At 37.3% G+C, this 23556-nt stretch overlaps 2 protein-coding genes and 1 long non-coding RNA gene across 14 annotated transcripts in view; all 3 read left to right on the top strand.

The window, feature by feature from the left end:
* The window catches only part of LOC145439227 (uncharacterized), a 462343-nt gene that overhangs the window by 420714 nt on the left and 18073 nt on the right, over window positions 1-23556 (top strand). For 3 of the 11 annotated variants that reach the window (XR_013915308.1, XR_013915301.1, XR_013915317.1), the window contains one exon: window positions 1325-2473. The exons of 6 other annotated variants lie outside the window; for them this stretch is intronic. The gene's annotated coding sequence lies outside the window, so the exon portion shown is untranslated. Of the gene's footprint in view, window positions 1-1324; window positions 2474-3677; window positions 4009-23556 lie in introns of those variants that run through there. 2 more of the 11 variants (XR_013915324.1, XR_013915316.1) reach the window with 2 other exon arrangements.
* LOC145441656 (uncharacterized) overlaps window positions 8465-23556 on the top strand; it is a 36985-nt gene continuing 21893 nt past the window's right edge. The window contains exons 1-4 of one of the 2 annotated variants that reach the window (XM_080319610.1): window positions 8465-9400; window positions 10275-10447; window positions 11454-11583; window positions 13968-14470. In XM_080319610.1, coding sequence (XP_080175736.1) covers window positions 9225-9400; window positions 10275-10447; window positions 11454-11557 — 453 coding nt within the window. In that variant the 5' untranslated portion in view covers window positions 8465-9224 and the 3' untranslated portion in view covers window positions 11558-11583; window positions 13968-14470. Of the gene's footprint in view, window positions 9401-10274; window positions 10448-11453; window positions 11584-13967; window positions 14471-23556 lie in introns of those variants that run through there. The other variant, XM_080319684.1, reaches the window with a different exon arrangement.
* On the top strand, window positions 19333-21872 carry LOC145439879 (uncharacterized). Its single transcript, XR_013915382.1, has 2 exons — window positions 19333-19603; window positions 21632-21872. It is a non-coding gene; the product is annotated as an uncharacterized LOC145439879 (long non-coding RNA).

Genomic DNA, 23556 nt, shown 5'->3' with positions numbered 1-23556 from the left:
GACAAAGTAGTTATAATTCTAGTTATGGATTTATAAAGAGAATAGTTCTACTTGTAGTTCAAGTTGCTAATTTTGAAAAATAAATTCAGTAGGGATAGTTCTAGTAGACAGTCCTTGTTCTATTTGCGGATTTTGAAAAGAGCGTAGTTCCAGTTTTAGCTCGAGTTGCCAATTTTTAGAAATTGAGTAATTATAAGTCTATTTCTAGTGGCGAATGTTTGAATATGAGTAATTCTAGTTACTAGTTTTAAAAATTAAGTAGTTCTACTTCTAGTGGCTAGATTTGAAAACTGGGTAGTTCTAGTTCTAGTTCCCGATTTTGAAAAGAGCGTAGTTACAGTTTTAGCTCGAGTTGTTAATTTTTAGAAATTGAGTAATTATAAGTCTATTTCTAGTGGCGAATGTTTGAATATGAGTAATTCTAGTTACTAGTTTTAGAAATTAAGTAGTTCTACTTTTAGTTGCTAGATTTGAAAACTGGGTAGTTCTAGTTCTAGTTCCTGATTTTGAAAAGAGCGTAGTTTCAGTTTTAGCTCGAGTTGCTAATTTTGAAAAACTCAGTAATTATAGTTCTATTTCTATTGGCGAATTTTGAAAAATTAGTAAGTCTAGTTACTAGTTTTGAAAATTAAGTAGTTCCAGTAGTAATTGCTAGTTTTGAAAAATAAGTAGTTTTAGTTGCTAGTTTTGAAAGAATAAGTAAGTATCGTTGCTAGTTTTGAAAAATAAGTAGGTATATATGCTAGTTTTGAAAATGTGTAGGGTAGACAAGTCCGTCCCCTGCCATGGTGTATTGAACTAGAGCCTGACCATTACCGGATATTTCATCAGCTAGCGATCAAACCGATAACTAAACCTTCGCCGATCATGCCGATGTTGCAGTCGATATTCAAAATATATTCATCTCGCTTCAAGCACACACAACCAATGCTTAGCTTGGACGGGAAATAAACTAGAAAACTGAATCTGGTGCTCAGTAATGAAGTCATTTTAATTTTTCGCAGTACTGAAATCCGAAATAAGTTTTAAATACTAGTACTAATTACTCGAGTTGTTATTAATTTGAACTACTTACTCTTCTACATGAACAGTTATCAGGTTTCTTGGCAAAACTGGCATTCATCTTTTAAATTACTTGTAAATCGCTACCCCTAATTGTACTTGAGTAGAAATGTATGACGTTACTTCTACCTGAGTAACACCGAGGAAAATTTGACCATTTCAGCCTGTACACTACAGATGAATGTGGTCGGGTGCTGTGCTTTCTATAGATAGATAGATTTACTGAATTTACTCTATACAACCACTCTTGATTTTATGACAGTGGACTGTCAGATGATCATCATACACAACATCTCATTTGAGAGGCTGTTACTCCGGTGCATCAAGATTTCTTCCTTAAAAGACGTTTGCATGACGATCTCAACCGATCAGTCGGAATCTGACAAACATCAATGTCCGACTGACATATGAGGAGGTTCAAAGTGAGTAAATCGTAAATTGCATTTTTTTGACAAATCAATGATTTCAGATCTGAATAGTGGCGTGTTGACGGCAGTGCTGGGATCAAGTCGCTACATTCGAGTCACGAGTCATCTCGAGTTATTGCGCATTTTGACTCGAGTCAAGTCGAGTCATTCTATTTTTAAAGGTGACTCGAGTCAAGTAAAGTCATAATTCAAGTCAAGTTGATTTTTCTAAGTACGAGGCATAATTGCGTCATTGCATCTTGATAGCTGTTTGGAGATTGCCATTTATTTTGAATCAAGGGAAAAATATATAGTTTAATATACGTGGAAAAAACGGTCCATATCGCCAACTTATATGTAGAACCGATGAACTACTCAAATAACCGTATAGCCTCAGTCTATATTTATCAGACAAAATACAGAATAGGAAACCTCAGAAAGTTAAAACAAACTGATATGATGCAATGCATAGCCACGAACACATCCGTGAGACACAATTTAAGCCTGCGTCGATGGCTGACGAGTAATATAAACTTATTATATTCATTAAAATTCGATGTAAATCATACAAGAGTGTTGGTGATGATGGGTACCGACCACAATGAGCATTATATAGAAAATACATATAGACTTTGTCATTACATTACTTTAATACTAGTTTACGAGCTACAATCACTTTTTTGCGGTCGATTTATTTAGAATCGAACAATAGAGGCTCGGTAAAATGCAAAATCATTGAGTGATTGATCACTTTTACATGTAACATCAGGGTATCGAGAACTATTCAAATATATGCAAAACCAGCCATTTATATCGATACTGTTACTTGATGACTTGAAATTGACTCGTACCCTTTTCTCCGAGCATTGCCTCGACTACGGATCGAGTCATTTTCTATATTCAAGATAATGATTCGAGTCTGACCCAAGTCGGGTCAATACAACCCAGGCTCCAGCCTTACACTATCTTCAGATTGAAGTAGAAGTAATTCTGTTGTTGTTTGTGGTGTTATGGTGTTTGTCGACTACCATGGTCATTTAAACCATGACAAAGAGGAGCCTACATAAATCTAAAACACATAGGTAGGAATTCTGGAGGCGACCCCTTATTTTCTAATCGATTATGAGCGATTTGAGACTCGTTACAACTACTTGAAATAATACCGGTATTCAAAAGCAGAAGGTGTGATAAGTACCCGAGTATAACTTGTTTTACTAAATGGATTGACTGAATGAGTCGCCGGCTTTTAGTAATAATTTGCCAGTAATAGCTTTTAAAAAGGCAAGAATCGTCTTTTCGATTAACTGATAAATGAACAAAAGAAACTCAGATAGGCAAGATTTTCATAACAATATCTTTTTATGACAATACGTTGGCTACATTCGGCTTGTAATAAATCGAGTCATGGCTTGACTCGTCTTTACTCGAGTCGCAGAGTCAAGTATTGATCTTGATATACCAGACTTTACTCAAGGTATATCGAATGTTTGAGTCATATGACTTCATTGAGACTTTCGCAATGACTGTAGTAGGCCTACAAGTTGACACCACACATAAAGTGTCCCAAGTTGACTCGAGTCATTTCCATTTCCTTTTTTCAAGAAAATTGCTCGACTCAAGTCAAGTTGACAAAAAATTCCAGTTATGTGAATCATTTCTCTTCTCCACTTCAAATCGGTATTAATAAGGCATTACATAGCTAAGTGAAAGCAGTCAGCTCTCCTCTTAATCGGAGCACATTTATATAAGAGCAGCAAAGAGCTATTCATCTTTAATGCACCTACTATTTTCAGATGTCTCTCTTTAACTGTCAAGAAAAACTTCAACTTGGAATGAATCTTGAAAAATGGGGGAACTGCATCTCATGGTTCTCAATGAGTGTAAGCTCGTCCTACAAATGAAGAATCAGTGTCTTCCTTAATGAAAAAGTCACATATTTAGTTAGTCTGTTCTCTCAGTGGATACTTCTAAGTAACATTCCGTGTATGAAATTACTATATGTAATTAAATTGTGTTGTATGTATGCTGCTCATGGTGTGTTGAATCTTCGAATACACTGTGCTAATGTACGCTACCATGGTCAGTAGGAAGTCAGATGCACATCCTCCAATATGCAATTATGTCATACCTTTTGCATGTTAACCTACATCATGTGTATGGGAATTGAAATGACCTTGTAAAATTTTCATGTCTTCCCTCTTCTCATAGAGACCTTGCCTATGGAAGATCATCATATGACATATCATTTTAAGTCCTATTCCTCCGATGCTTCATCAGTTGGATCAAAAAGACATTCGTACGGCAATCGCAACCGATCAGATGTAATCTGACGAAAATCAATGTCTGAAAGACTGAAAGGCACCATATGGGTAAGTTCAGATTTTGTTTTATCCCTAAATCAATGATCTCGGATATGAGAGTTTTTCATTCTGTGACATCACTGCCGATATGATTACTTCTGTATGTAACAAAAATTCTCAACACATTCGTTAACTGTTGAATTTGAATTTGAGTCGATTTTGAATCGACGTATCTTTTCTTTGTCATTACAGACAAGGGTCTTGACTTGACTTGAATCGAGTCATTTATGTTGGACTGTAGCTTTACACTATCTGGCTATTGAAGTAGAAGTATTTCTGTTCATTTTTAAGCAATTACAAGACTTGTTACAACAAAATTTGACTCAATTCCAACCAGTTGAAGCGAGATTCTTGCAGTAGAAAATTTGGAATACATATAAAAAATAAATTTCAAATTTTTTCTGTCCTCCCCATAAATTGTTAGTTGTCAAGAGAGATGATACACACCAAATTTGGCTCGATTCCAACCACTAGAAGCAAACTTATTGCAGTAGAAAAATATCTAATTCCATGATTTTATAATAAATAATAATTCCAGAGTTAGCGACCGTAAATACTATTTTATTCAAACCCAAATTTCTCTACCGCAATGACTTCGCTTGTACTGGTTGGAATTGAGCCAAATTTGATGTGTATCATCTTTACTGACAGCCTAAAAATTTTATGGGGTCGGCAGAAATAATTTGAAATTTTATTTTTTATATGTTAAATTCAAAACTTTCTACTGCAAGGATCTTGCTTGTACTGGTTGGAATTGAGCCAAATTGGGTGTGCCGCGTTGTTTTAGCCAACATAATAATGTTATCACGTAGCCAGTGAAATTTGAAAGATACAGTTATTTTTTAACAGCTCTTTTTATCCATCTTGTTGTCTGCTGTATATATCGCTCACAATTATCATACCCATTGTTCAAGATAGCATGAAACTGCATCGAGATTTTATGCAATTCAACGTTATAGGAATATACCAACGAAAATGAGCGCTATGTCTCTCACTTCAGTATAGTTCACGAGATATTGCTACTCAAGCAGTATACCGTAATTGGCGACATTAGCGAAATAGCTACACTCTTAAAGGGGCACTGCACTCTAAAAATGATGTGGTCTCAGATTGAAGGGCAAAACGAAAGAAAAATTTTGGCAGCAGCCGTTTTCTTCAGAACGCCACCGTAATGGAACTGTAATGAATTGAAATTTCCATAGTTGCAGCACGCTCCAGCAGTCACGCAGAGATCGAACTTTATATAGTTGTCAGCCGATGTTATGAAGGAAATATGTCGTACACGCCAAGGTGGTTTAGATACCGCGTTCAACGGAAGATGTCCAGTCAGGAGATTTATGTCAAAATCGGGCCTAGTGTATTCTATTTCCTTCATAACATCGGCTGACAACTATATATAGTTCAATCTCTGCGTGACTGCTGGAGCGTGCTGCAACTATGGAAATTTCAATTCATTACAGCTCCATTACGGTGGCGATTTGAAGAAAACGGCTGCTGCCAAAATTTTTCTTTCGTTTTGCCCTTCAATTTGAGACCACATCATTTTTAGAGTGCAGTGCCCCTTTAAAAGATCAGCAAAACGGCATTTCGAGCGCATGCTGCGTGTGCTTGGTATTAGTTCTTGTTTGCTTTAAGTTATTAAGTCCAAGACGAAACGCGATCCCAAGACGTCTAATGATGTTCACAAAGGACGGCTGGATTGTTCGTTCGAAATCTGTCAATTTTTGGAAAACGTTTTGGCCGAGGCTTTTTCGGTGCATGGTCAGATTTACGATGCCAAGGTAGAGCTTATTTAGTAACTTGTGTCTCGTTGCATCACTGGTCGGCAGTCCGCGAGTCTTGTGTGAGCCACTGGATTTTTAGACCAAAAATCTAGAACCAGGACTACCCACTTTTTAATCCCTGCAACTAGAACTAAAACTAGGCCTACTATAAAAAGCCTGCAGTTAGTATACCGTCAACAATCTAGATTGGCAGTAGAAATCTATTGTACGCTCTTCTTCTTTGGTGTAGACTGATGTCTATTGTTATGACTAACATGGTGAGCAATGTGCGTCACGCAGTCCTTGAACTTGATGCGAAAAATAAGTGTCCGCAAGTTTGAACATGCAACTGGAAAACTGTACGGTATGTTACTACGTGATCCAAGTAGTCAATGAAGAAACTCAAATTGAGGTGAAAGATAGCCGTAACTTTGTACTCGATTTCAAATAGATTTTCAATGTCTACGTCAAGTGTACGTACGAAACGAAGGGTCTGAAAAGTAAACGAGTAAGTAGTCCGAAAAAGTCAATTTGTTGGGCGTGTTACATGCTTTTAGCAAGTAATCGAAGTTTGATATTTCCGGAATTGCATGTGCATCTCCGTGAGTGACGTAGCATGACAAATGACGCGACATTAGGCTTATGTGCAATTTTCAGAAATATATTTTATGTTTGTGATGCAGGGATATTTCGCCCACGTGTCATGCCAATGTAGCTCAAAAAATCACGCAAGCTCATCCCCAAACTACTTCCACTTGACAAATCATCGTGGTTGAGAAGTAAGTAGGCCGGTTTTACATGAAACTGTGAAGAACAAGTAGAAGCAGTCTAAAATCGTAACGAATTGAGTTGATAGTTTAACTAGACAAGCCTACCAGTACTTGAGCATTACCAAAATCAGGGTTGTAATGACTCGAGTCATGGCTCGACTCGATTCACGATTTTTTGATGACTCAGCTTGACTCGAGTCATTTTCTCAAAGTACTGAAATGGCTGGAATCGAGTCAATCTGTGTAATGACTTGAGTCCAAGCCATATGACTCGAGACGCAGTAGGCCAAGGCGGCCATCTCATTGTAATTTCGAAAAATAGTAAAGTAGCCACACTATTGGTATTTCATCTATTGGTAGCCGTACTTGAAAATAATACCAAAAACTTTTACAAGTTGAAAATATATTAGTGTATTATAAATTCGAACCATTCGATATCACTAAACAGTTATAAAAATTGAATTAAACAATACTGTAACGGAAAACTGATCAATTGACGCAATGACTTGGACCCTGACTCGAGTCATAATATCAAGACTCAGACTCGATTCTCTGCTTGCTGACATGACTCGGACTTGAGTCGGTGGTGAATTCAAAATGACTCGACTTGACTTGAGTCAGAACTATAAAAGTGAGATTGACCTGGAACCATGTGACTTAGTTACAACCCTGACGAAAAGTAGAAATACTTTGTCATCGACCACGTCTGCTTACTAAACTAACTCCTAGTATACAATCGGGGAATTCGTGGCAATAATACGGTTCTGAAGTGAAGATGCTGCGTGATTTCTCTAATTAAAAAAATACAAATTAGGCCATGAACCTTTTCTGCGAATTTGTAGCTATCGCGGACGTTCGGTTTAGAACCACTGAACTAGAGCCTGACCGTTATCGGATATTTCATCATCTGCCGATCAAACTGATGACTCCCACCTTCGCTGATCATGCCGATGTAGCAGTCGATATTCATAATATATTTCATCTCGCTTCAAGCACAGGCAACTACAACCAAAACTGAATCTGCCCCTCTGCCAGCACTGATGATCAGTATCAAGCTATTTTAATTTTTCATACTCAAACCCCAAATAGGTTTTGCATACTATCACTAATTACTCGAGTGGTTATGATTTTCGACCACTTGCACGTATACTTGAACCTTTTTCAGTTTTCTAGGCAAGCCTAGCATTTACCATTTAACTTACTTACTTGTAAATCACAACTTCTAATTGAACTCGAGTAGAAATGTATAACATTACTTCTACCCGAGTAACACCGAGGACAACTTGACCATTTCTGCCTGTAAACTATAGAAATAGATCAATATAGGTGGTGCTGTGCTATATATAGATATATAGGTTTACTGATTCTACTTTATATAACCACTTCTGATTTTATTGCAGTGGATTGAAATCGCAAGATCATCACACATAGCATCTCATTTCAAAGGCTGTTCTTCCGGTGAATCAGAATATCAGAATTTCTTTCGCGAAGAATTTGCATGACAATCTCAACCGATCAGTTGGAGTCTTACAAGCATCAAACTCCGACAGACATACTTATACGGTTCAAAGTGAGTAAATTATGAATTACATTATTTGACAAATCAATGTTTTCAAATCCTAATATTTGTCTGATCTCGTCACTACCAGTAACAACCATGATGTACTCGTTCTCTTCACTACTAATGTTCATGCTCATGAATACAGATTAAGTACAGTTTCTAGGCCTATTTTTTTAAAACTCATTTTGAGCGAAAACTATACGGGATCCGCGGGGGGTCACTGACGGTCCAAAAGGGGTCCGCGAAAACAAAAAGGTTGAACAACACTTCTATAGGAGAACTGTATAGTGCGAGACGTGCCGTGCTTGCTGTACAGAAATTCGCTATTTTAGTGCTTACGAAAATGAACTTACTTTTGTTGTTGAACTTCTTTCTAATCCGTAATTTAATTCAGTTTACAAATTTTTGCGAATTCAACAATTCTAATTCTAATTTCAATCTAATCTGAAAAACCAGTGTGCTGTCATTCTAGTTGTAATATAATTTGGAAAAACACTGTAGGTGTCGGTTTATCTAATTTGGGAAAGCTGAAAATTTTCTAGCATTTGTTAATAATCGGCTTGCGTTAAAAAGGAAAAGGCATTGACAAAATCCGGGCAACCGGCTCCTGAATCGAGTGTCTACGAAGGTGTCAACTTCAATACGACACTGTCCCCAACGAAAACGCTTCGCTCAACATCTAACCCCACATCAAGTGAATAACACCTGGCTTTCCAGAAAATATCATTTAATAATATCATTTCCTATGTTCCAGGGGCTTAGTGATGTTATTTCTAGTTGTTTGTACTTCGTGATCATGGTGTTAGTCTTACAGTCCATGTATCCGATACCACAAAATCTAGTTTTAAAGTGACAGTGTATATTAGGAGACCCGTTAAAAGGTGGGCGTAGATATGTAGTCAATATCGTCAACTACACTTGAGAAGCATAAATTTTGATAACATCTCGACTCTGCCAGGGAAATATTTTATTATTCTACTTGTGTAGCATCAATGTCAGCAACTGTCTCGACTCCACCAAAAACCGTTACATTATTCTACTCGATTTACATCAATGACGGCTTCTATCTCCATCTGGTTGTCTGCTCTCTCTATATATATTGCTTCACCAATTCTTACAGGTAGAATGAAATTGCCCTGATTTTGTGCAATTCAACATAATATGAATATACAAACGAAAATATGAGATGTGTCCCTCACGTTGGTAGAGTTGCCGGCATTATTGCTACAGAATTAGTAGACTTGGCGATATTGGCTAAATAGATACACCCGTGAGAGGCCAGTAAACGCAATATCAAGCGCATGCTATGTGTGCTTGGTTTTAGTGCTTGCTTGCTTTCAGATGTCGAGTCCAAGAAAAAACATGCTTCCAAGACGTCTCACGATGGTCGCAAAGTACGGACTGTATTTGTTCAAATTCGGTCTCGATGTTTTGGAAGACGGTTTGGCCAAGGCTTTCTCGGATTTTCTATGCCAAGGTAGAGCTATTTATGTTACATGTCTCATTGTATTGCTAGTCAGTAGTCCACCAGTCATGTGCGAACCACTGGATATTCAAAACTTGAAACTAGAACTAGCACTGCTCAGTTTACAAAACTTACAACTACAACTACTCAAAAAAACCAGTAGTTGGTTCACTGTCAACTAACTAGATTGGTAGTTCGTATAAAACTGCAGTACGCGTTTCTTGGGTGGTGAAGATTGTTGTGTGCTTTCATAATTAACATGGTGATGAATATATGTGTGACGCACTCATATTTTGACCCTGACGTCACAATAAGTGGAAAAGTGGACGGTATGCAGAGGTGGTCAAAGTAGTCAGCAGCGACCAAGAAAATAAAGCTTTACGCGAAATTGTTCACTATCATAAAAGGAGGCGTGCCTAAAAAAGTTTGAGAACCACTGTTTTAGAGTTATAATAGAAGAGCATGGATATGGGTTTTAAGAGAGCAAAAATGCATCATGTTTAACATTGTTTTGAATCATGACAGCAAACAGATATTTTCACTTTCTCGTGACCTAATATCAACACATTCACTGAGCAGCATTTATCAAGAATGTCAGTTAGAATTAAAATTAAAATACGCTGGAGTGTATAGCAAAAAATTCCACCCGGCCCACCAACGTATTTATTTTTGTCCTTCCGCCCGCGGAGGAAAAGAATTGTCCACCCCTGTTGTTGTAGAAAAATCTCCTTGGCGACCTAAAGTTGTTATGGCGAAGGACGCGAGAAAGGTTAGTGATGATAAATCGTGACGGCGTCCACATTTAGGAGGATTTGTCCTCCTTTTTCAAGAACTCTTCTCCCTTAGCCCTAAATTCCACGTTTTTTGCAATTTGTCCCTTTTTTAGACTAAAATACCCCAAAAGACCACGAATTTTGCGAAATATGGACCGAATCGACAAGAGACGGTTATTTCGGCAGATGAATCGGAGAAAAATTACCAAGAGATGGTGCTCTCGTCAAATTCAAGACCTCGGAAGAAGCGACAAACTGTGTCGACGTGCTGAATTGAGACGAAAATGTAAGTAGATGTGTCCGTGTTTAGTTTTAATTCACTATTGCGGCTATCGCACGACTCGCAACTACAAGTACATGTAGATTTAACGGCCTTTTTAAATCCCATACTATCTAAATAAAACATCTAACTGTGATTATAATACAAAATTTGCATTGCAAATGAGATAGAAACTGCATTTCAATAGGAACGGGTTTCGACCGTCAAACCCAGGCTATGCCAATATCAGTAGTGATGGCCCCAAGAACCTATCGCGACAGATCACCGGAATCATGATTTACTTCATAAGAAGACGTGTGTTTTCAAGTTGTTTATTTTATAATTGTCCAACTAGAACTCAGGGTTGTGACCAAGTCACAAGAATCCGAGTCACAAGTCAATTTCACTTTTATAGTTTTGACACGAGTCAAGTCGAGTCATTTTCAAAACAACATCGAGTCAAGTCCGAGTCCATGTCATTGTGTTCACTGTTAAGTTTTGATCTCAATCAGATTCAACCCACTTTTTCAACTGTGCTCTAGTGATATAGAATTGCCCGCATTCATAACATCGTAATTTTTCTCAATTCTAACAGTTCCTGACCCTATTTTACAAGTATCAGTACCGATAGCCGAAATACCAATAATATGAGAACATAACTATTTTGTAAAGTTACAATGAAATGTCTGTCTTGGCCGTCCTAGTCTCGAGTCACATGACTTGGTTCGAGTCATGTATAATGAATCGGGTACAAGTTGAGTCAATGCACAAAATAACTCGAGTCGATTTGAGTCATTTTATGCATTTGTAGAAAATACTCGAGTCCAGTCGGTTCACCAAAAATCGTGACTCGAGTCGAGTCATTAGAACCCTGCTATCACTACTAACCTTATGAAATCCGCAACATGAGCTAGAACTAGAACTACTCGCTTTTCAAAATCTGCAACTAGAGCTAACTGAATAATGATCACCAACTAACTAGAATGGTAGTTCGTAAGTATGTCTGTCAATAAATCTATGGCTGCCATTTCAGGCAAGATCCTGAACGCGAAAGAGATTCAAGCGTATCAAGCAGTGAGCAGTACTGATATGAAAAGGATTCCCAGTCAACAGAAGAACCGAAATCATGAAATTTAGAACAAGAGGAATTCGTATCGCGGTAGGTAATGTCTCGTTCGACCGGGTACATGAGGCCAATATCCAACACAAGCTTTTCAGTATTGTGGTTCTGCCCTACTCTAGACCAGTCATCAAAAATCAAAATTAACCTAAAACATATTTAAGGCAAGTGTGCAACTTGATAGCAAATATCAGAGGCTCGTTTTAATTAGACAGTTGCTTTGCTAGTGCCTTTTTGATATCACACTCGTTGTATGTGGCTCTATTAAAAAGCACTAACTTGATTCAGATTCTTGGATTTCTTTTCAAAAGGCAGCAACTTTGGTGTGGGCTAGACTCCAGACTCCATTATACTGACAGATCTCTCCAAAAGGTAGAGTCAATATGTAATGAATTTGGTTTACAAGTCTTCTTCGGTTACACAATCACATATAAATATTATTCAAGTAGTTGAAAGGTAGTTTACTTTTAAAAAGTTTGGTCAGGCAATTACATTATTGTGAATTGTGATGTATGCCAAGACCAAAGTAGGGCATGAACTCTGATATGACAAGACGTAGATAGATATAGACATAACGAATTTATAAATCGATTCAAAAGTTTGATGTTCTCCATTAAATGAACTAGCGTTGGATGGTACGCATTTGTGTGGATGGAAAAATTTGCAGTGTGGATGAGAGACGTGGTGCAGATGAATGCGGATGAAAATAGTGAATAATTGTCACCGTACTTGTTTTGGCGTGGAATAATTCAAATAAACCTGATAGGAAATTCGAGTGTAGTGGCTCCATAACCTTGGTCGTTGAAGCGTAAATGCATGAACGTGTTTGACCTATTCGTATCTTTTACAATAACTTTGTCTCGCGCTAGCTGTAGTGAATTACTATTTGTGCGCTGTATTTATTACCTACTAAAAAGTCTGGTACAAAACCGGGTGTAGTGGCATGTATAGGCTACAGTACATCAGCTGAGTCTGAGCTTGTGAGACGCGGGATTATTGACTTAAAAATGACTTTCTGCTTTATTTCTCTGGAAAATCATCATATTTTCGTAAAAATGGTTCGATTAGCACGAGGCACGAAGATAGTAATATACCATCGTCACAGACTCACACTTGCAAGTTTCTGTAAAGCAAATTCCGTCCGGGTCACGGCTCCTCAAAGTATGGGTTGCAAATGGTATAATTTTGAGTCTCCACGCCACCTAAGTGGTCTGATAATATGCAGGTAAAATTTGTGGAATTTCTTGCAGATTGTTTCTATATATCCAAGGTCACTGTTTATCAGCGTATCGCAAGGTCTCCAGCTCATATGTGGTTATTCTTCATGTTAGTTTTGGTGCTTACTGGCAAAGTCATATGATTCATTGAAACAGACATGCGGGTTTTGCAGCCATTCGACGAACTGGAGGTTGTGAGACCTTTGTCGGACACCTTTTTTTTTGCACAAGGAAAAGACGCTGTATTCTGGATAGGAGTGCGGGATGGTTCTTATAAACACCTGGATATCCAAGCACTAGAAGTTCTTGTACAAAACCGAACACTTATTTCGCCGAAAAGGGTTTAATGCACTATAGTTGAAATCAAAACTACGGGATAGAGTGGTCTTTTTAATGAGACATTTAATAGATTGAACCAGTCACCTACTTGCACATATAAACAAAATCTTGTTAAGTATCTACATTTTCTTTTTGTATAACAATTTTCGTTCAGTTTGTTGCCATGAAATTTATCTTGCAGAAAAAGTGCTGATGGTGTTCAGAAAGGTTTGAAAGCACTGCACTAGCGTATCGATGTATAAAATTGTATTATATCTGACAGACCTGCAGTCTATGTCATGGCATCATGTAACACATTTTATCAAAGACCCATTCTCGTACATTTTCATCATAATTAATCATCATAGTATCCGAGCGGTACAGTTCCCGTTTGAGTTCGTATCACCCAGTGATTCTCAACTATTTTAGCTAATTTTTGCAACTATTACATACCAACTTTGAAAGCTCATCTTCACTCAACCTGAAGTTTTTGTTTGCTGTGAAGATTACTGCTTCCGCTTGGATGGCATTTGACTCCATTTTGATTCCTAAAACTTTTTAGTATGTTTTGCTTAGTATACCGGTAACTAATTAAATTGGTTATGTTATGACTACTTCCATTTCTACTTCACGACCAAACTACGTCACTTACTATTGCATTTTGATTTTGAAAACTACAGAGTAGTTTTGAGTTAAGTGACAACACTTATTTTACTGAATTACAGTCCCCTGTGTCGTTATAGTTGAAAATGGTTTCCAAGATTCATCCTGTGTATTGTGTGAATCAATATGCTCTAATCGAGAATCTACATCGAAAGTAGCCACATCCGATTAACACTTGTAGTAAATTGCAATGCTGACTACACTGACCGGCTGTGGTTTTTTTGTGTAGGAACGCGAGCCGCGAAAGGTCTAAACGCAATAGAATGGAAGAAACGTGAAAAGATCAACAATGCCAAACGGGCCAAACAGAAAAAATCCTAATGTCTCTCTGCGACTTGACTTTATTTTGACAATCTTCCTAGAAGTGTGAACGGTAAAAAGTAGAAGGTGTGTCGGAATCACAACTGTTAGCATGCTTTGTATTTTACCTTGGAGCGGTGCCTACTAACCGGGGCTCATACGATTACCCCGGGGGTTTTATAAGTCAGACGTGGACAACTACATGATTTTCAGGTTTTCGAAATTAAATTAGAATTAGAGTTATAGCTGCACATTTTTTTTCTTCTCCAAATTAGACTAGAATTCGAATTATAACTGGACCGTTTTTTTCTTCAAATTAGACCAGACTTCAAGTTACATAGTTACACAGTTTTACCAAATTAGATTGTAATTAGAATTACTCAATTTGCAAAAACTTGGGCATGGAATAAAGTCCAGTTCATATCATATCAGACCACACTGTAAACGAAAATGGTGTGTTTTCGCAATTCACACCCTAGCCTAGGGTGTGTTTTGAGTAATCACACTCATTGGGTACTAAATTTGTCATTTACACCTAAGCTATTGGTGGAAATAAGTCAAACACACCCCTATACACACATACCATAAAATATACACCCGAAGCATTGGCATTTGGGGTGAATTGTTAGAGATCACACCTTTTGTCAGACAAATATGAAGTTTGGGATTCAATCCGCGCTAACCGCTTCCTCAAGCTTCCACAAAACTGTTTAAGTTTTAAGTCTGTGTCGGTCAGAAGCCTGCTTAAGCCTATTGTGTCTAATTGTAGGTAGTGTAGGACATATTCTCTTTGGGTTTTGATTATCAACCGAAAATGCGTGTTTTCGCCCACTCTATTGTTGTCCGTGTCTTTAAGGCTTCTTGGGTTGGCTTAGGCAATGTTGCATTGTTCAGTTTTTATGGATTTAACCCGGTTCGATCAAGTAAATTCGCCTACGCATATAGCTTTAGCTTCAGTGACAAATAAGCATTCGTTGTATTAGTTCGTGGTGTGCTACATCGACATGAATGAATAATAGCCATGTCCATAATATCATATTGTAATTTACATTTATCGTGCACTGCGGTACCCGTACTTTGGCTGAAATTTCACCCTGGCTACTATAGTGTGACCGATGTATCTCAAGTGTGTGGCAAAAATACGACACATTATGAAGTTGCCACGATATTGGTTTATAATTTCTTTCATGCCAACGTCAAATGCACAGTTGTACGAATGTACGTAGGCTATATCTATGTACAAAATATATCGGGCCTGTGCCGCACGGCATTAGTGTATAACTACAGTATAATGCAGGTTACGGGTATTTAAAGCTGGGAATACTAGAAGGAGTCAGATTTTAGCCACAAACTTACGTGAGCAGTACGCAATATGGGCGTAGCAAGAATTCAAATTAAAATGGGACACGAGGTTACGTCACGGAACAATCATTGAAGTGGGCGAAAGAGGGACTAAATTAGGGCGTAGTTTCCTGGTTATTTTCATATCTATATTGTTGTGTTATTCACTATTTGGTAGCTTTATGAATTGCACACTAAGCCTAACCGACAACGACAATTCGCATACAGCTTTCGGATCGTATCAATGGTTCGATCTATGAAGATGAATCTAGTACTGCAAGACTTTTTTAAGCTTATTATGATGTAATCTGCAGCTTCACAGCTATCAAATCCACATTTCTGATAAATCAATTATAGTATACATACAAATATTCCGGAGATCCTTAACTTCAATATAGTTATTGCATCAGTTAGTCAATTGTGACATCATAATGGAACATACAAACCGTCGTCACCAGAACAGCTGCTGCTATGTTTCGCTACAGCTATGTAAAATGTTTCGTTATATGCCGTATTTCCGCGCTTAAGAGACCAGACTGGCTATCGACTGACCGTATTAGTTGTCGTGAATCTGTGAAGAAAGCCTCTTTCGAGATTGAAAATATCTGGATGGTGAGTTACATTTCGTATCGGTACTATTGTAGTAAAGAACATTTGTTCCGTGGCGTTTCCAGTACAGATCCGATTCCTGTTACTCAGTGTCGCAGCTGTACTGAACAGAATTATATGTAGCAAGTTGGAATTTTAAACGTACCGGTAGTGACGATACATTGAATTCACATAAATTGTTGTATCACCAGTACCGATACCAATCTCCAAGACACAGTAGCTCAATGGCTCTAATGGAGATACTGTTGACAGGTCCAGCATTAGCTATGATTATAAACTACGGTAATTTGGGTTTGAGCGACATCGTTTGTAAGTGCATTGAAAAAAAATCGACTCGATTGTCGTTGTATTGATTACCAAAGCACATCACGACCTGTTTAAGTGTAGAGGGTAGCGTACCACTGACTATGCAGAGCTATGTTTATAGGCCTATCACCCTGTCATCATCACTGAGCTATAGACACATTATATATTATGTTATGTTATGGTAGGAAGGTAAACATATTATCTATTCTACTTCAGACTTGCATGGGCATAGATCGCAAATTTGGGGCTCTTGAAGAATGAAATTATCGATTTCTGCTCATGAGAAAACAAGTATAACATACAAACAGCAAAGGGCTGAAAAATATGAAGCAATGGTAGCCTATCTGAGGTGAGCAATGGATATTTGATGATGAAAGCTTTCGGTCCCCGTAAATTGGGGCCAGTAAATGTTAATGATATTATGACATGGGTGAAAATATGACGATGCTATATTGCTATCACTATGAATATGAGAGACTTGACTAGGAACAGGCTTGCCTTAGTATTGAACATATTTTGCAGTGTCCCGCTCAGACTATCTGCTAAGAGTATGTGACCCATCAACTAGACTACTTCTTTTGAAACTACTTCTCAGAGTTCTGTTCATATATTTATTTTAATTTGAAGCAGCTTGACATGGATTTGACATAGTCTCTTCTATATGCTTGTCATTGAGTAGAAATTTACATCTATTGCTTGAGTAGCAATGCGCACCACTGCGGTCAACTGGGTGTGCAACAATGCACTGATTAGCTGGGTCTTCAATGTTTTGACCAATATGAAGAGGCAAACATAGCCCTGCCAAAGTTGATCAAACTGTCCTTTTGGTCAATAAATACAAATAATAATATATGCTCTTCTTGACTCATGATATGACATACACAAATGACATGACATGCACAAATCTGCTTTTTGTTAGATTCAAGGACTGATTGCTATTAGTAGCAGACTCTTACTCTGTGAATGTGAAATCAAATATGTTGTTGGTGAGTAATATACCATGCGTAGGAGAGTTGCAAAATTGTATTTTAACTTGCTTATTAACAAGCATTAAAGCAAGTCAAGGCTACAACATCAGTACACATTTTGGATGTCTTGGGCGTTTCGAATCCAACCCAAATTATCAACTGAATGTTTACCGTATGCCTCATGGTTATTTTTTCAATTTTAGGATGCTGCTATACAAGCAAAATATCGGGAAATTTCAACCAAATCGACGTCGCATTTAACGGTAGAAGCGTATGATGCGAAACAGTAAAGGATCGTTATCAAACAGCTTATATTACAAGGTAATCATTATCATCCAGATAATTTGCTAATTTCGAAGTATAAGACAAGTCAACGTTTTCAAATCAAGACACAGTTAGACATCTATCTGTGGCGGGGTTGTAACCAAGTCACGAGGCTCCGAATCAGAAGTCAATCTCACTAATATAGTCAGGTCGAGTCATTTTTCTTTGACCACTGAGTCATGGTATTATGACTCGAATCCGAGTCCAAGTCATTGTGTTGACTGATCAGCTTCCAGTTGAAATATTGTTCAATCCACTTTTTATAACTCTGTTTGGTGATATCGAATGGTTCGCATTTATAAATATACAAATTTCCCTCACTGGTCGAAATTTTAAGTACCAGTACCAATAGGCGTAATCTAAATAGTGAGGTTACTTTACTATTCTCCGAAATTTCAAAGAAATGTAGGTTTTGGCCGTCTGAATCTTGAGTCATATGACTAGGTTCGAGTCATGCGCAATGAGTCAAGTCCAAGTCGAGTCAATACACTGATTGACTCGAGTCGAGTCATTTCCATATTTTGAGAAAATGACTCGAGTCAAGTCGAGTCATCAGAAATTCGTGAGTCGAGTCAATTCATGACTCGAGCCAGTACAATCCTGATCTGTGGTCCCTTTGAATCCATTCTGAAAGTCAATATTTCCTGAGGAGGAAACGTTTCAAACGTGTTTTGAATCAATATTAAATTCATAGCAAAGTCCTATATCCAATCGAATTTATGAAATCTTTCTATGGTCTAATTTTAATTATAATCCAATGTCTGGTTTTCCTGATAATGCTACAGTAGTACTGTATAGTGCGAAACGTGCCAAGCTTGCTGTACTGCAGGGTGTTCAAAAATGACTTTTTATTCTCAAATTCTTGTGGCTACTTGATGAAATTGTTAGGTGACCTAATTGAAGCTTGCACACTAAATTTGGTTCGGTTCCAACCAGCAGCCGCATTGCTACAGGAGACGAAAGTTTTTTTTATTTATTATGTAAAAATGAGTCAAAAAAATACAAAATTTTATGTGAACCCATGCAACCGTTAGGTTGTCTATGAACAATGCCCACCAAATTTGCCTCAATTCAAACCATCCGAAGCGGAGTTATTGATGTCGAAAATTTTGGATTTGAATAAAATAGTATTTACGGTGGGCACAACTGTAAGAAATGATTTAAAAAATCGGTCACCGTAAATACTATTTTACTGGAATCCAAAATTTTTCAACGCCAATAACTCCGCTTCCACTGGTTGAAATTGAGCCAAATCAGTTGAGCATTGTTTCTATTAAAAACCTAACAATATAATGGGTGAACAGAAAATTTTAAATATTTTTTTACTCATTTTCATATAGGCCTGATAAGTAAAAAACTTTGTTCTCCTGTAGCAATGCGGCTACTGGTTGGAATCGAACCAAATTTGGTGTGCAGGCTTCAATTAGGTAACCTAACAATTTTATCAAGTAGCCAGTACGATTTGAGAGAAAAAGTCATTTTTGAAGACCCCTAGTGCACATATCAGATGACTTGGGAGTTTAGAATCCAATCCAAGTTGTCAACTAAACGTTTATACTTCGTGGTTATTTTTTCAATTTTAGGATGTTATGATACACGATCATGTCAGGGCATATCAACCAAGTCGACGTCGCATTGAACCGTAAAACCGTATGCTTCGAAACAGTGATGGACCTTCATCAAACAGCACATATTGCAAGGTAATCATTAGCTTCCAGCTAATTTGCTAATTCCCATATATGAGGCAAGTCAAGGTTTGTATAATCAGACTAGTATCTGTGGTCGCTTTGAATCCACTCTGAAAGTTAATATTGCCCAACCAGGAAACGTTTCGTGTTTTGTAATAATACCAAGTAGTCAGATTTAAATCAAGTCCATGCATGTCTTTCTCTGATTTTCTTCAAATTTAGCATGCTGCTTAAAGACTGCATGCTGCAAGAGCAAGATTCTATCACAGGAACTAACGGAGTCTGAGGGTATGATGCGAAAACTGAAAGACTCGTTATCAAGCCAGCAGGTATGACAACTTTGTTAGCGACACCTGATGTCAACTTTCGTAGTCGCATATATGAGGTAAACCAAAGCAGAGATGGTCAAAGTTACCAGCGTTGCTACTCAAGTTGATGTAGAAATACCGTCGTCAATTTATACTCGATTACAAGTAGATGCAACAGTCCACAGTACAAGTCAAAGCTACGTCAAGTAGAAGTAGCATACGAAATGTCGGAAAAATAGGCAAGTATGGTAAGCAGTTTTTCGGTGGTTTCTACTTTGAAAATTACCATATGAATGTTTGCGACTAATATAAAATTACTAATGGCATATGACACTTCTAACAGAAAGAATCTTCAAAATATATTCAGTTATTTCTGATACGAGCGGTGTTGCCGAACTTGGACAACTATAGATATTCTAGTTGTCTAATTATACTAAATGAAGCTATTCTAATTTGTGAAATGTTTCTAAGCTCTAATTCCAATTCTAATCGAATGTATGAAATCTTTCTATAGCCTGGTTTCATTTCTAATTTAATGTTTGGTTTTCTTGGAAATGCTACAGCAGAACTGTATAGTGCGAAACGGCCAAGCTTGCTGTACAATAAGGGTGTTAAAATGATTTTATTCTCAAATTTTACTGGCTACTTGTATGATATGATGAAATTATTAGATTAGCGAATCGAAGGTTACACACCAAATATGGTTCAATTCCAACCAGAAGCCGCATTGCTGCACAAGGAAGTTTTTTTATTTATTATTTAGAAATGAGTGAAAAAAATTCAAAACTTTCCGTCTCCCCAGGAAACTGTTAGGCTTTCTATAGAAACGATGCCCACCATATTTGGTTCAATACAAACCAGCCGAAGCGGAGTTATTGATGTCGAAAAAATTTAAATTGAATAAAATAGTATTTACGGTGGCCACAATTGTAATAAATGATTAAAGAATCAGTCCCCTTAAATGCTATAATATTCAAATCCAACCGCTTCCACTGGTTGGAATTGAGCCAAATCGGTTGAGCATTGTTTCTATAGACAACCTAACAATTTAATGGGGTGAACAGAAAATTTCAAGTCTTTTTTTATTCATTTTCATATAATAAACAAAAACTTTCTTCTCCTGTAGCGATGCGGCAATGCAATGTAGCAATAATTCAATGGGAATTATCAACGAAAAACTCATAGAGCTCTGCTTCTACTAGTTGGAATCCCCATTGGACTGGGGATTATCAACGAAAAACTCAAATAGCTCTCCTTCTACTTTCAATTCAAGATTGCACTGCCTTTACTGGTCGGAATTGAGTCAAATTTGGTGTGCAGCGTTTTTGAAGACAACCCAACAATTTCATGAGGTTGACAGGAAAATTTGAAATTTTTTTCATTTTTTTCCTAATAAATTAAAAATTTCAATTCAAGATTGCACGGCCTTTACTGGTTGGAATTGAGTCAAATTTGGTGTGCATCGTCTTCTTAGACAACCTGATAATTTAAACACTAAGCGAGTGAGATTTGGTAAAAAAGGTTTTTATTGAACAACCCTACTGTACAGTGTACAGACATTTGCTATTCTCATGCTTATAAGATGAACTATGATTTGATATTAACGGAGTTTGATTCAACTTTTCTCGATTCAGTCATGCTAATTCTAATCTAATTTGTTAGCTAGAATTATAATTTTATTCTAATTTCAAACTGTGTAGCTATAATTTTAATTCGAAAAAAAAATCTAATTTGGAAAAAGGGAACATTTTCTAGTTGTCCTGTCCAAGTCTGCCTGGTACATGCAGTTTATCCATAAATTTCCATCTTGTCGATGCCTAATTGCCCACACATCAGTGATCGTGTGTGAATATGTTTCCTATAGCGGTAAGTTCACAGTATCGGGCCACAGTCTGTACTGCAATGCCTTAGCGAGTGAAACATCTGATTTATTGTAAGTACTCTGAAAATATATATACCTGGTAACGGCTTCTATTTTTGTGGACTTCGTTAAGTTATCATAGCATATGTGCCTGTTAATTGGGTTGTGAGTATGCATTTTGATTTCAGGATGATGCCACAAGTTCTTGCTGAAGATAGTGACTCAACCTTCGCTGTACAAAGAGTGTTTTGAGGAAACCTGGAGGAGGCGGCTTCCCAATATTACAGGGGCAATATTCTTCGAGCAGTATTTTCAGTGAATTTTTTTCTCCGTCGCTGGGATCTCTGTTTTTGTTATTTCACGAACTATGTTTCCATTTTATGTTAATATGGTTCAATTGATATCGAATATATGCATTGCAATCAAGAATGTTTATTTGCAATAGTGTGTCATTTGGCAGAAGATACAGGATTTCAAGTAGGGTGTATATATTGAAATTCCGCCCCTATCAATTCTAATGGCTAGGGTGAGATATGCGATATACACCGCAAGGAATGGGGCGGATTCTGGTCATATACACCCGCAGGGTTACGTAAGTTCTGTTTTCGTGTACCACCTTTTGGGGTGAGTATACCCACTCTTTTCGCTAAGAGTGCATATTCTCATAAGCATGACGCTGACAAATGTATGCACATTACGCTCGACTCGTTTTGCACGGTCCAGTTCTCCTGTAGCATTTCTGGGTGAACCAGAAAATACATTATAATTAAGAAATCGGATTAGAATTAGAGCAAAGAAAAATTTCACTAATTTTGTTATAATTATATTACCGAAATTTTCCTATAATTAGTGAAATCAAACAACCAGAATTATTTAGTTGTCCAAGTCATTCTGAACCAGACTCATACAGCAGAAGTTTCAATCATTTACTGTAATATATGCTGTGTGATCATGTTATATGTTTTTTTTCCTTCAACAGTGATGGTAATGCAAAATTGATTCATTGGACCAGTATTCTCTAGTACGGTCGTGTATTAGATGTGTTACCTGGTAGCTTATTAGTGACTTGCCGAAAATATGGGGTTCTCCAAATGCTTTCAGATTAATGTAACGGTTCACCGGGTTAGTAAACGTTAAGAACCACTGTCCTCGCATAAGAACATCGAACAAGTAGCATCGGTTGAGAGTATTCGATCCGTCAAGTTAACAATTTCCATTCATAACTATGACACAAGTCTATCGTTAAACTGATTATCTGGACACAACTTCTTTGCTGAAATATGTGTGTGTTATATGAAGTGCTATCATCAAGGTAGTATACTAAATGACTAGAGCAGTGGTTCTTAACCTTTTGTAACCTGGCGATACCTTATGCTAACCTGGAAGTCTTCAGCGAACAATGCTTCAAGTGCGGTTACTGCTGTACCATGTTTCAAAGTAGCCTACAACTCGTTAAAGACCAGTCATGAGTCATAAATACTTTCCGAAATTTGAGGACATTCTAAAGTACCAAATTAGCGATATTTGACAGTATTATTTATCCGGCAAACCTTTGGTCGCGTTTCTTCCAAAATACACCAAATGGTATAAAGTGAGTTATTGGTTTTATCCCGTCTCTCAGAGACTTCAATGAGACCTGATATAACAGGTGTGATATCAAACGGACAGTAGCAAATTTCTCATTTGATTAATGTTAAGATTCTTGGTGTCAAATTGCATGATGTTGTCGTCATTACATTCTGTGTTGATCTTGATTTTTAGAAATTTTACCGTTACACAAGCTGATAACGTAGAGAAGCGCTGTTCTATATTTTGTCTGTAGCCGTTTTGTGTGACTAACTCGTTTACTCTGAGGAGTACTTCGATAAAGTGATTCCATTATGTTTTCAGGAGCTTCTCCTGTCCCAATTCAAAGATCGACATGGTGCAGTTATCGTGGATTCTCGAGATGACTTTCAACAAAGATGGAGTCGGAAGGACTTTGACATTACCTTTTCTCGTTTTCTGTTTCATTTTATGGTATCATTTTTCCTTTACGCTAACGAGATAGGAAATATTGGATACAGAATCGTCACTTCTAAAAGTAAGGGTTTCTAGTTAAAATGGGAAGGCT

This window comes from Botryllus schlosseri, chromosome 1 (assembly GCF_051294905.1).
Source record: "Botryllus schlosseri isolate E-star chromosome 1, Bs_hap1, whole genome shotgun sequence".
Lineage (NCBI taxonomy): Eukaryota > Metazoa > Chordata > Ascidiacea > Stolidobranchia > Styelidae > Botryllus > Botryllus schlosseri.
The sequence above is the reverse complement of the archived record's forward strand: the minus strand, read 5'-3'. Positions and strand labels throughout refer to the sequence as shown.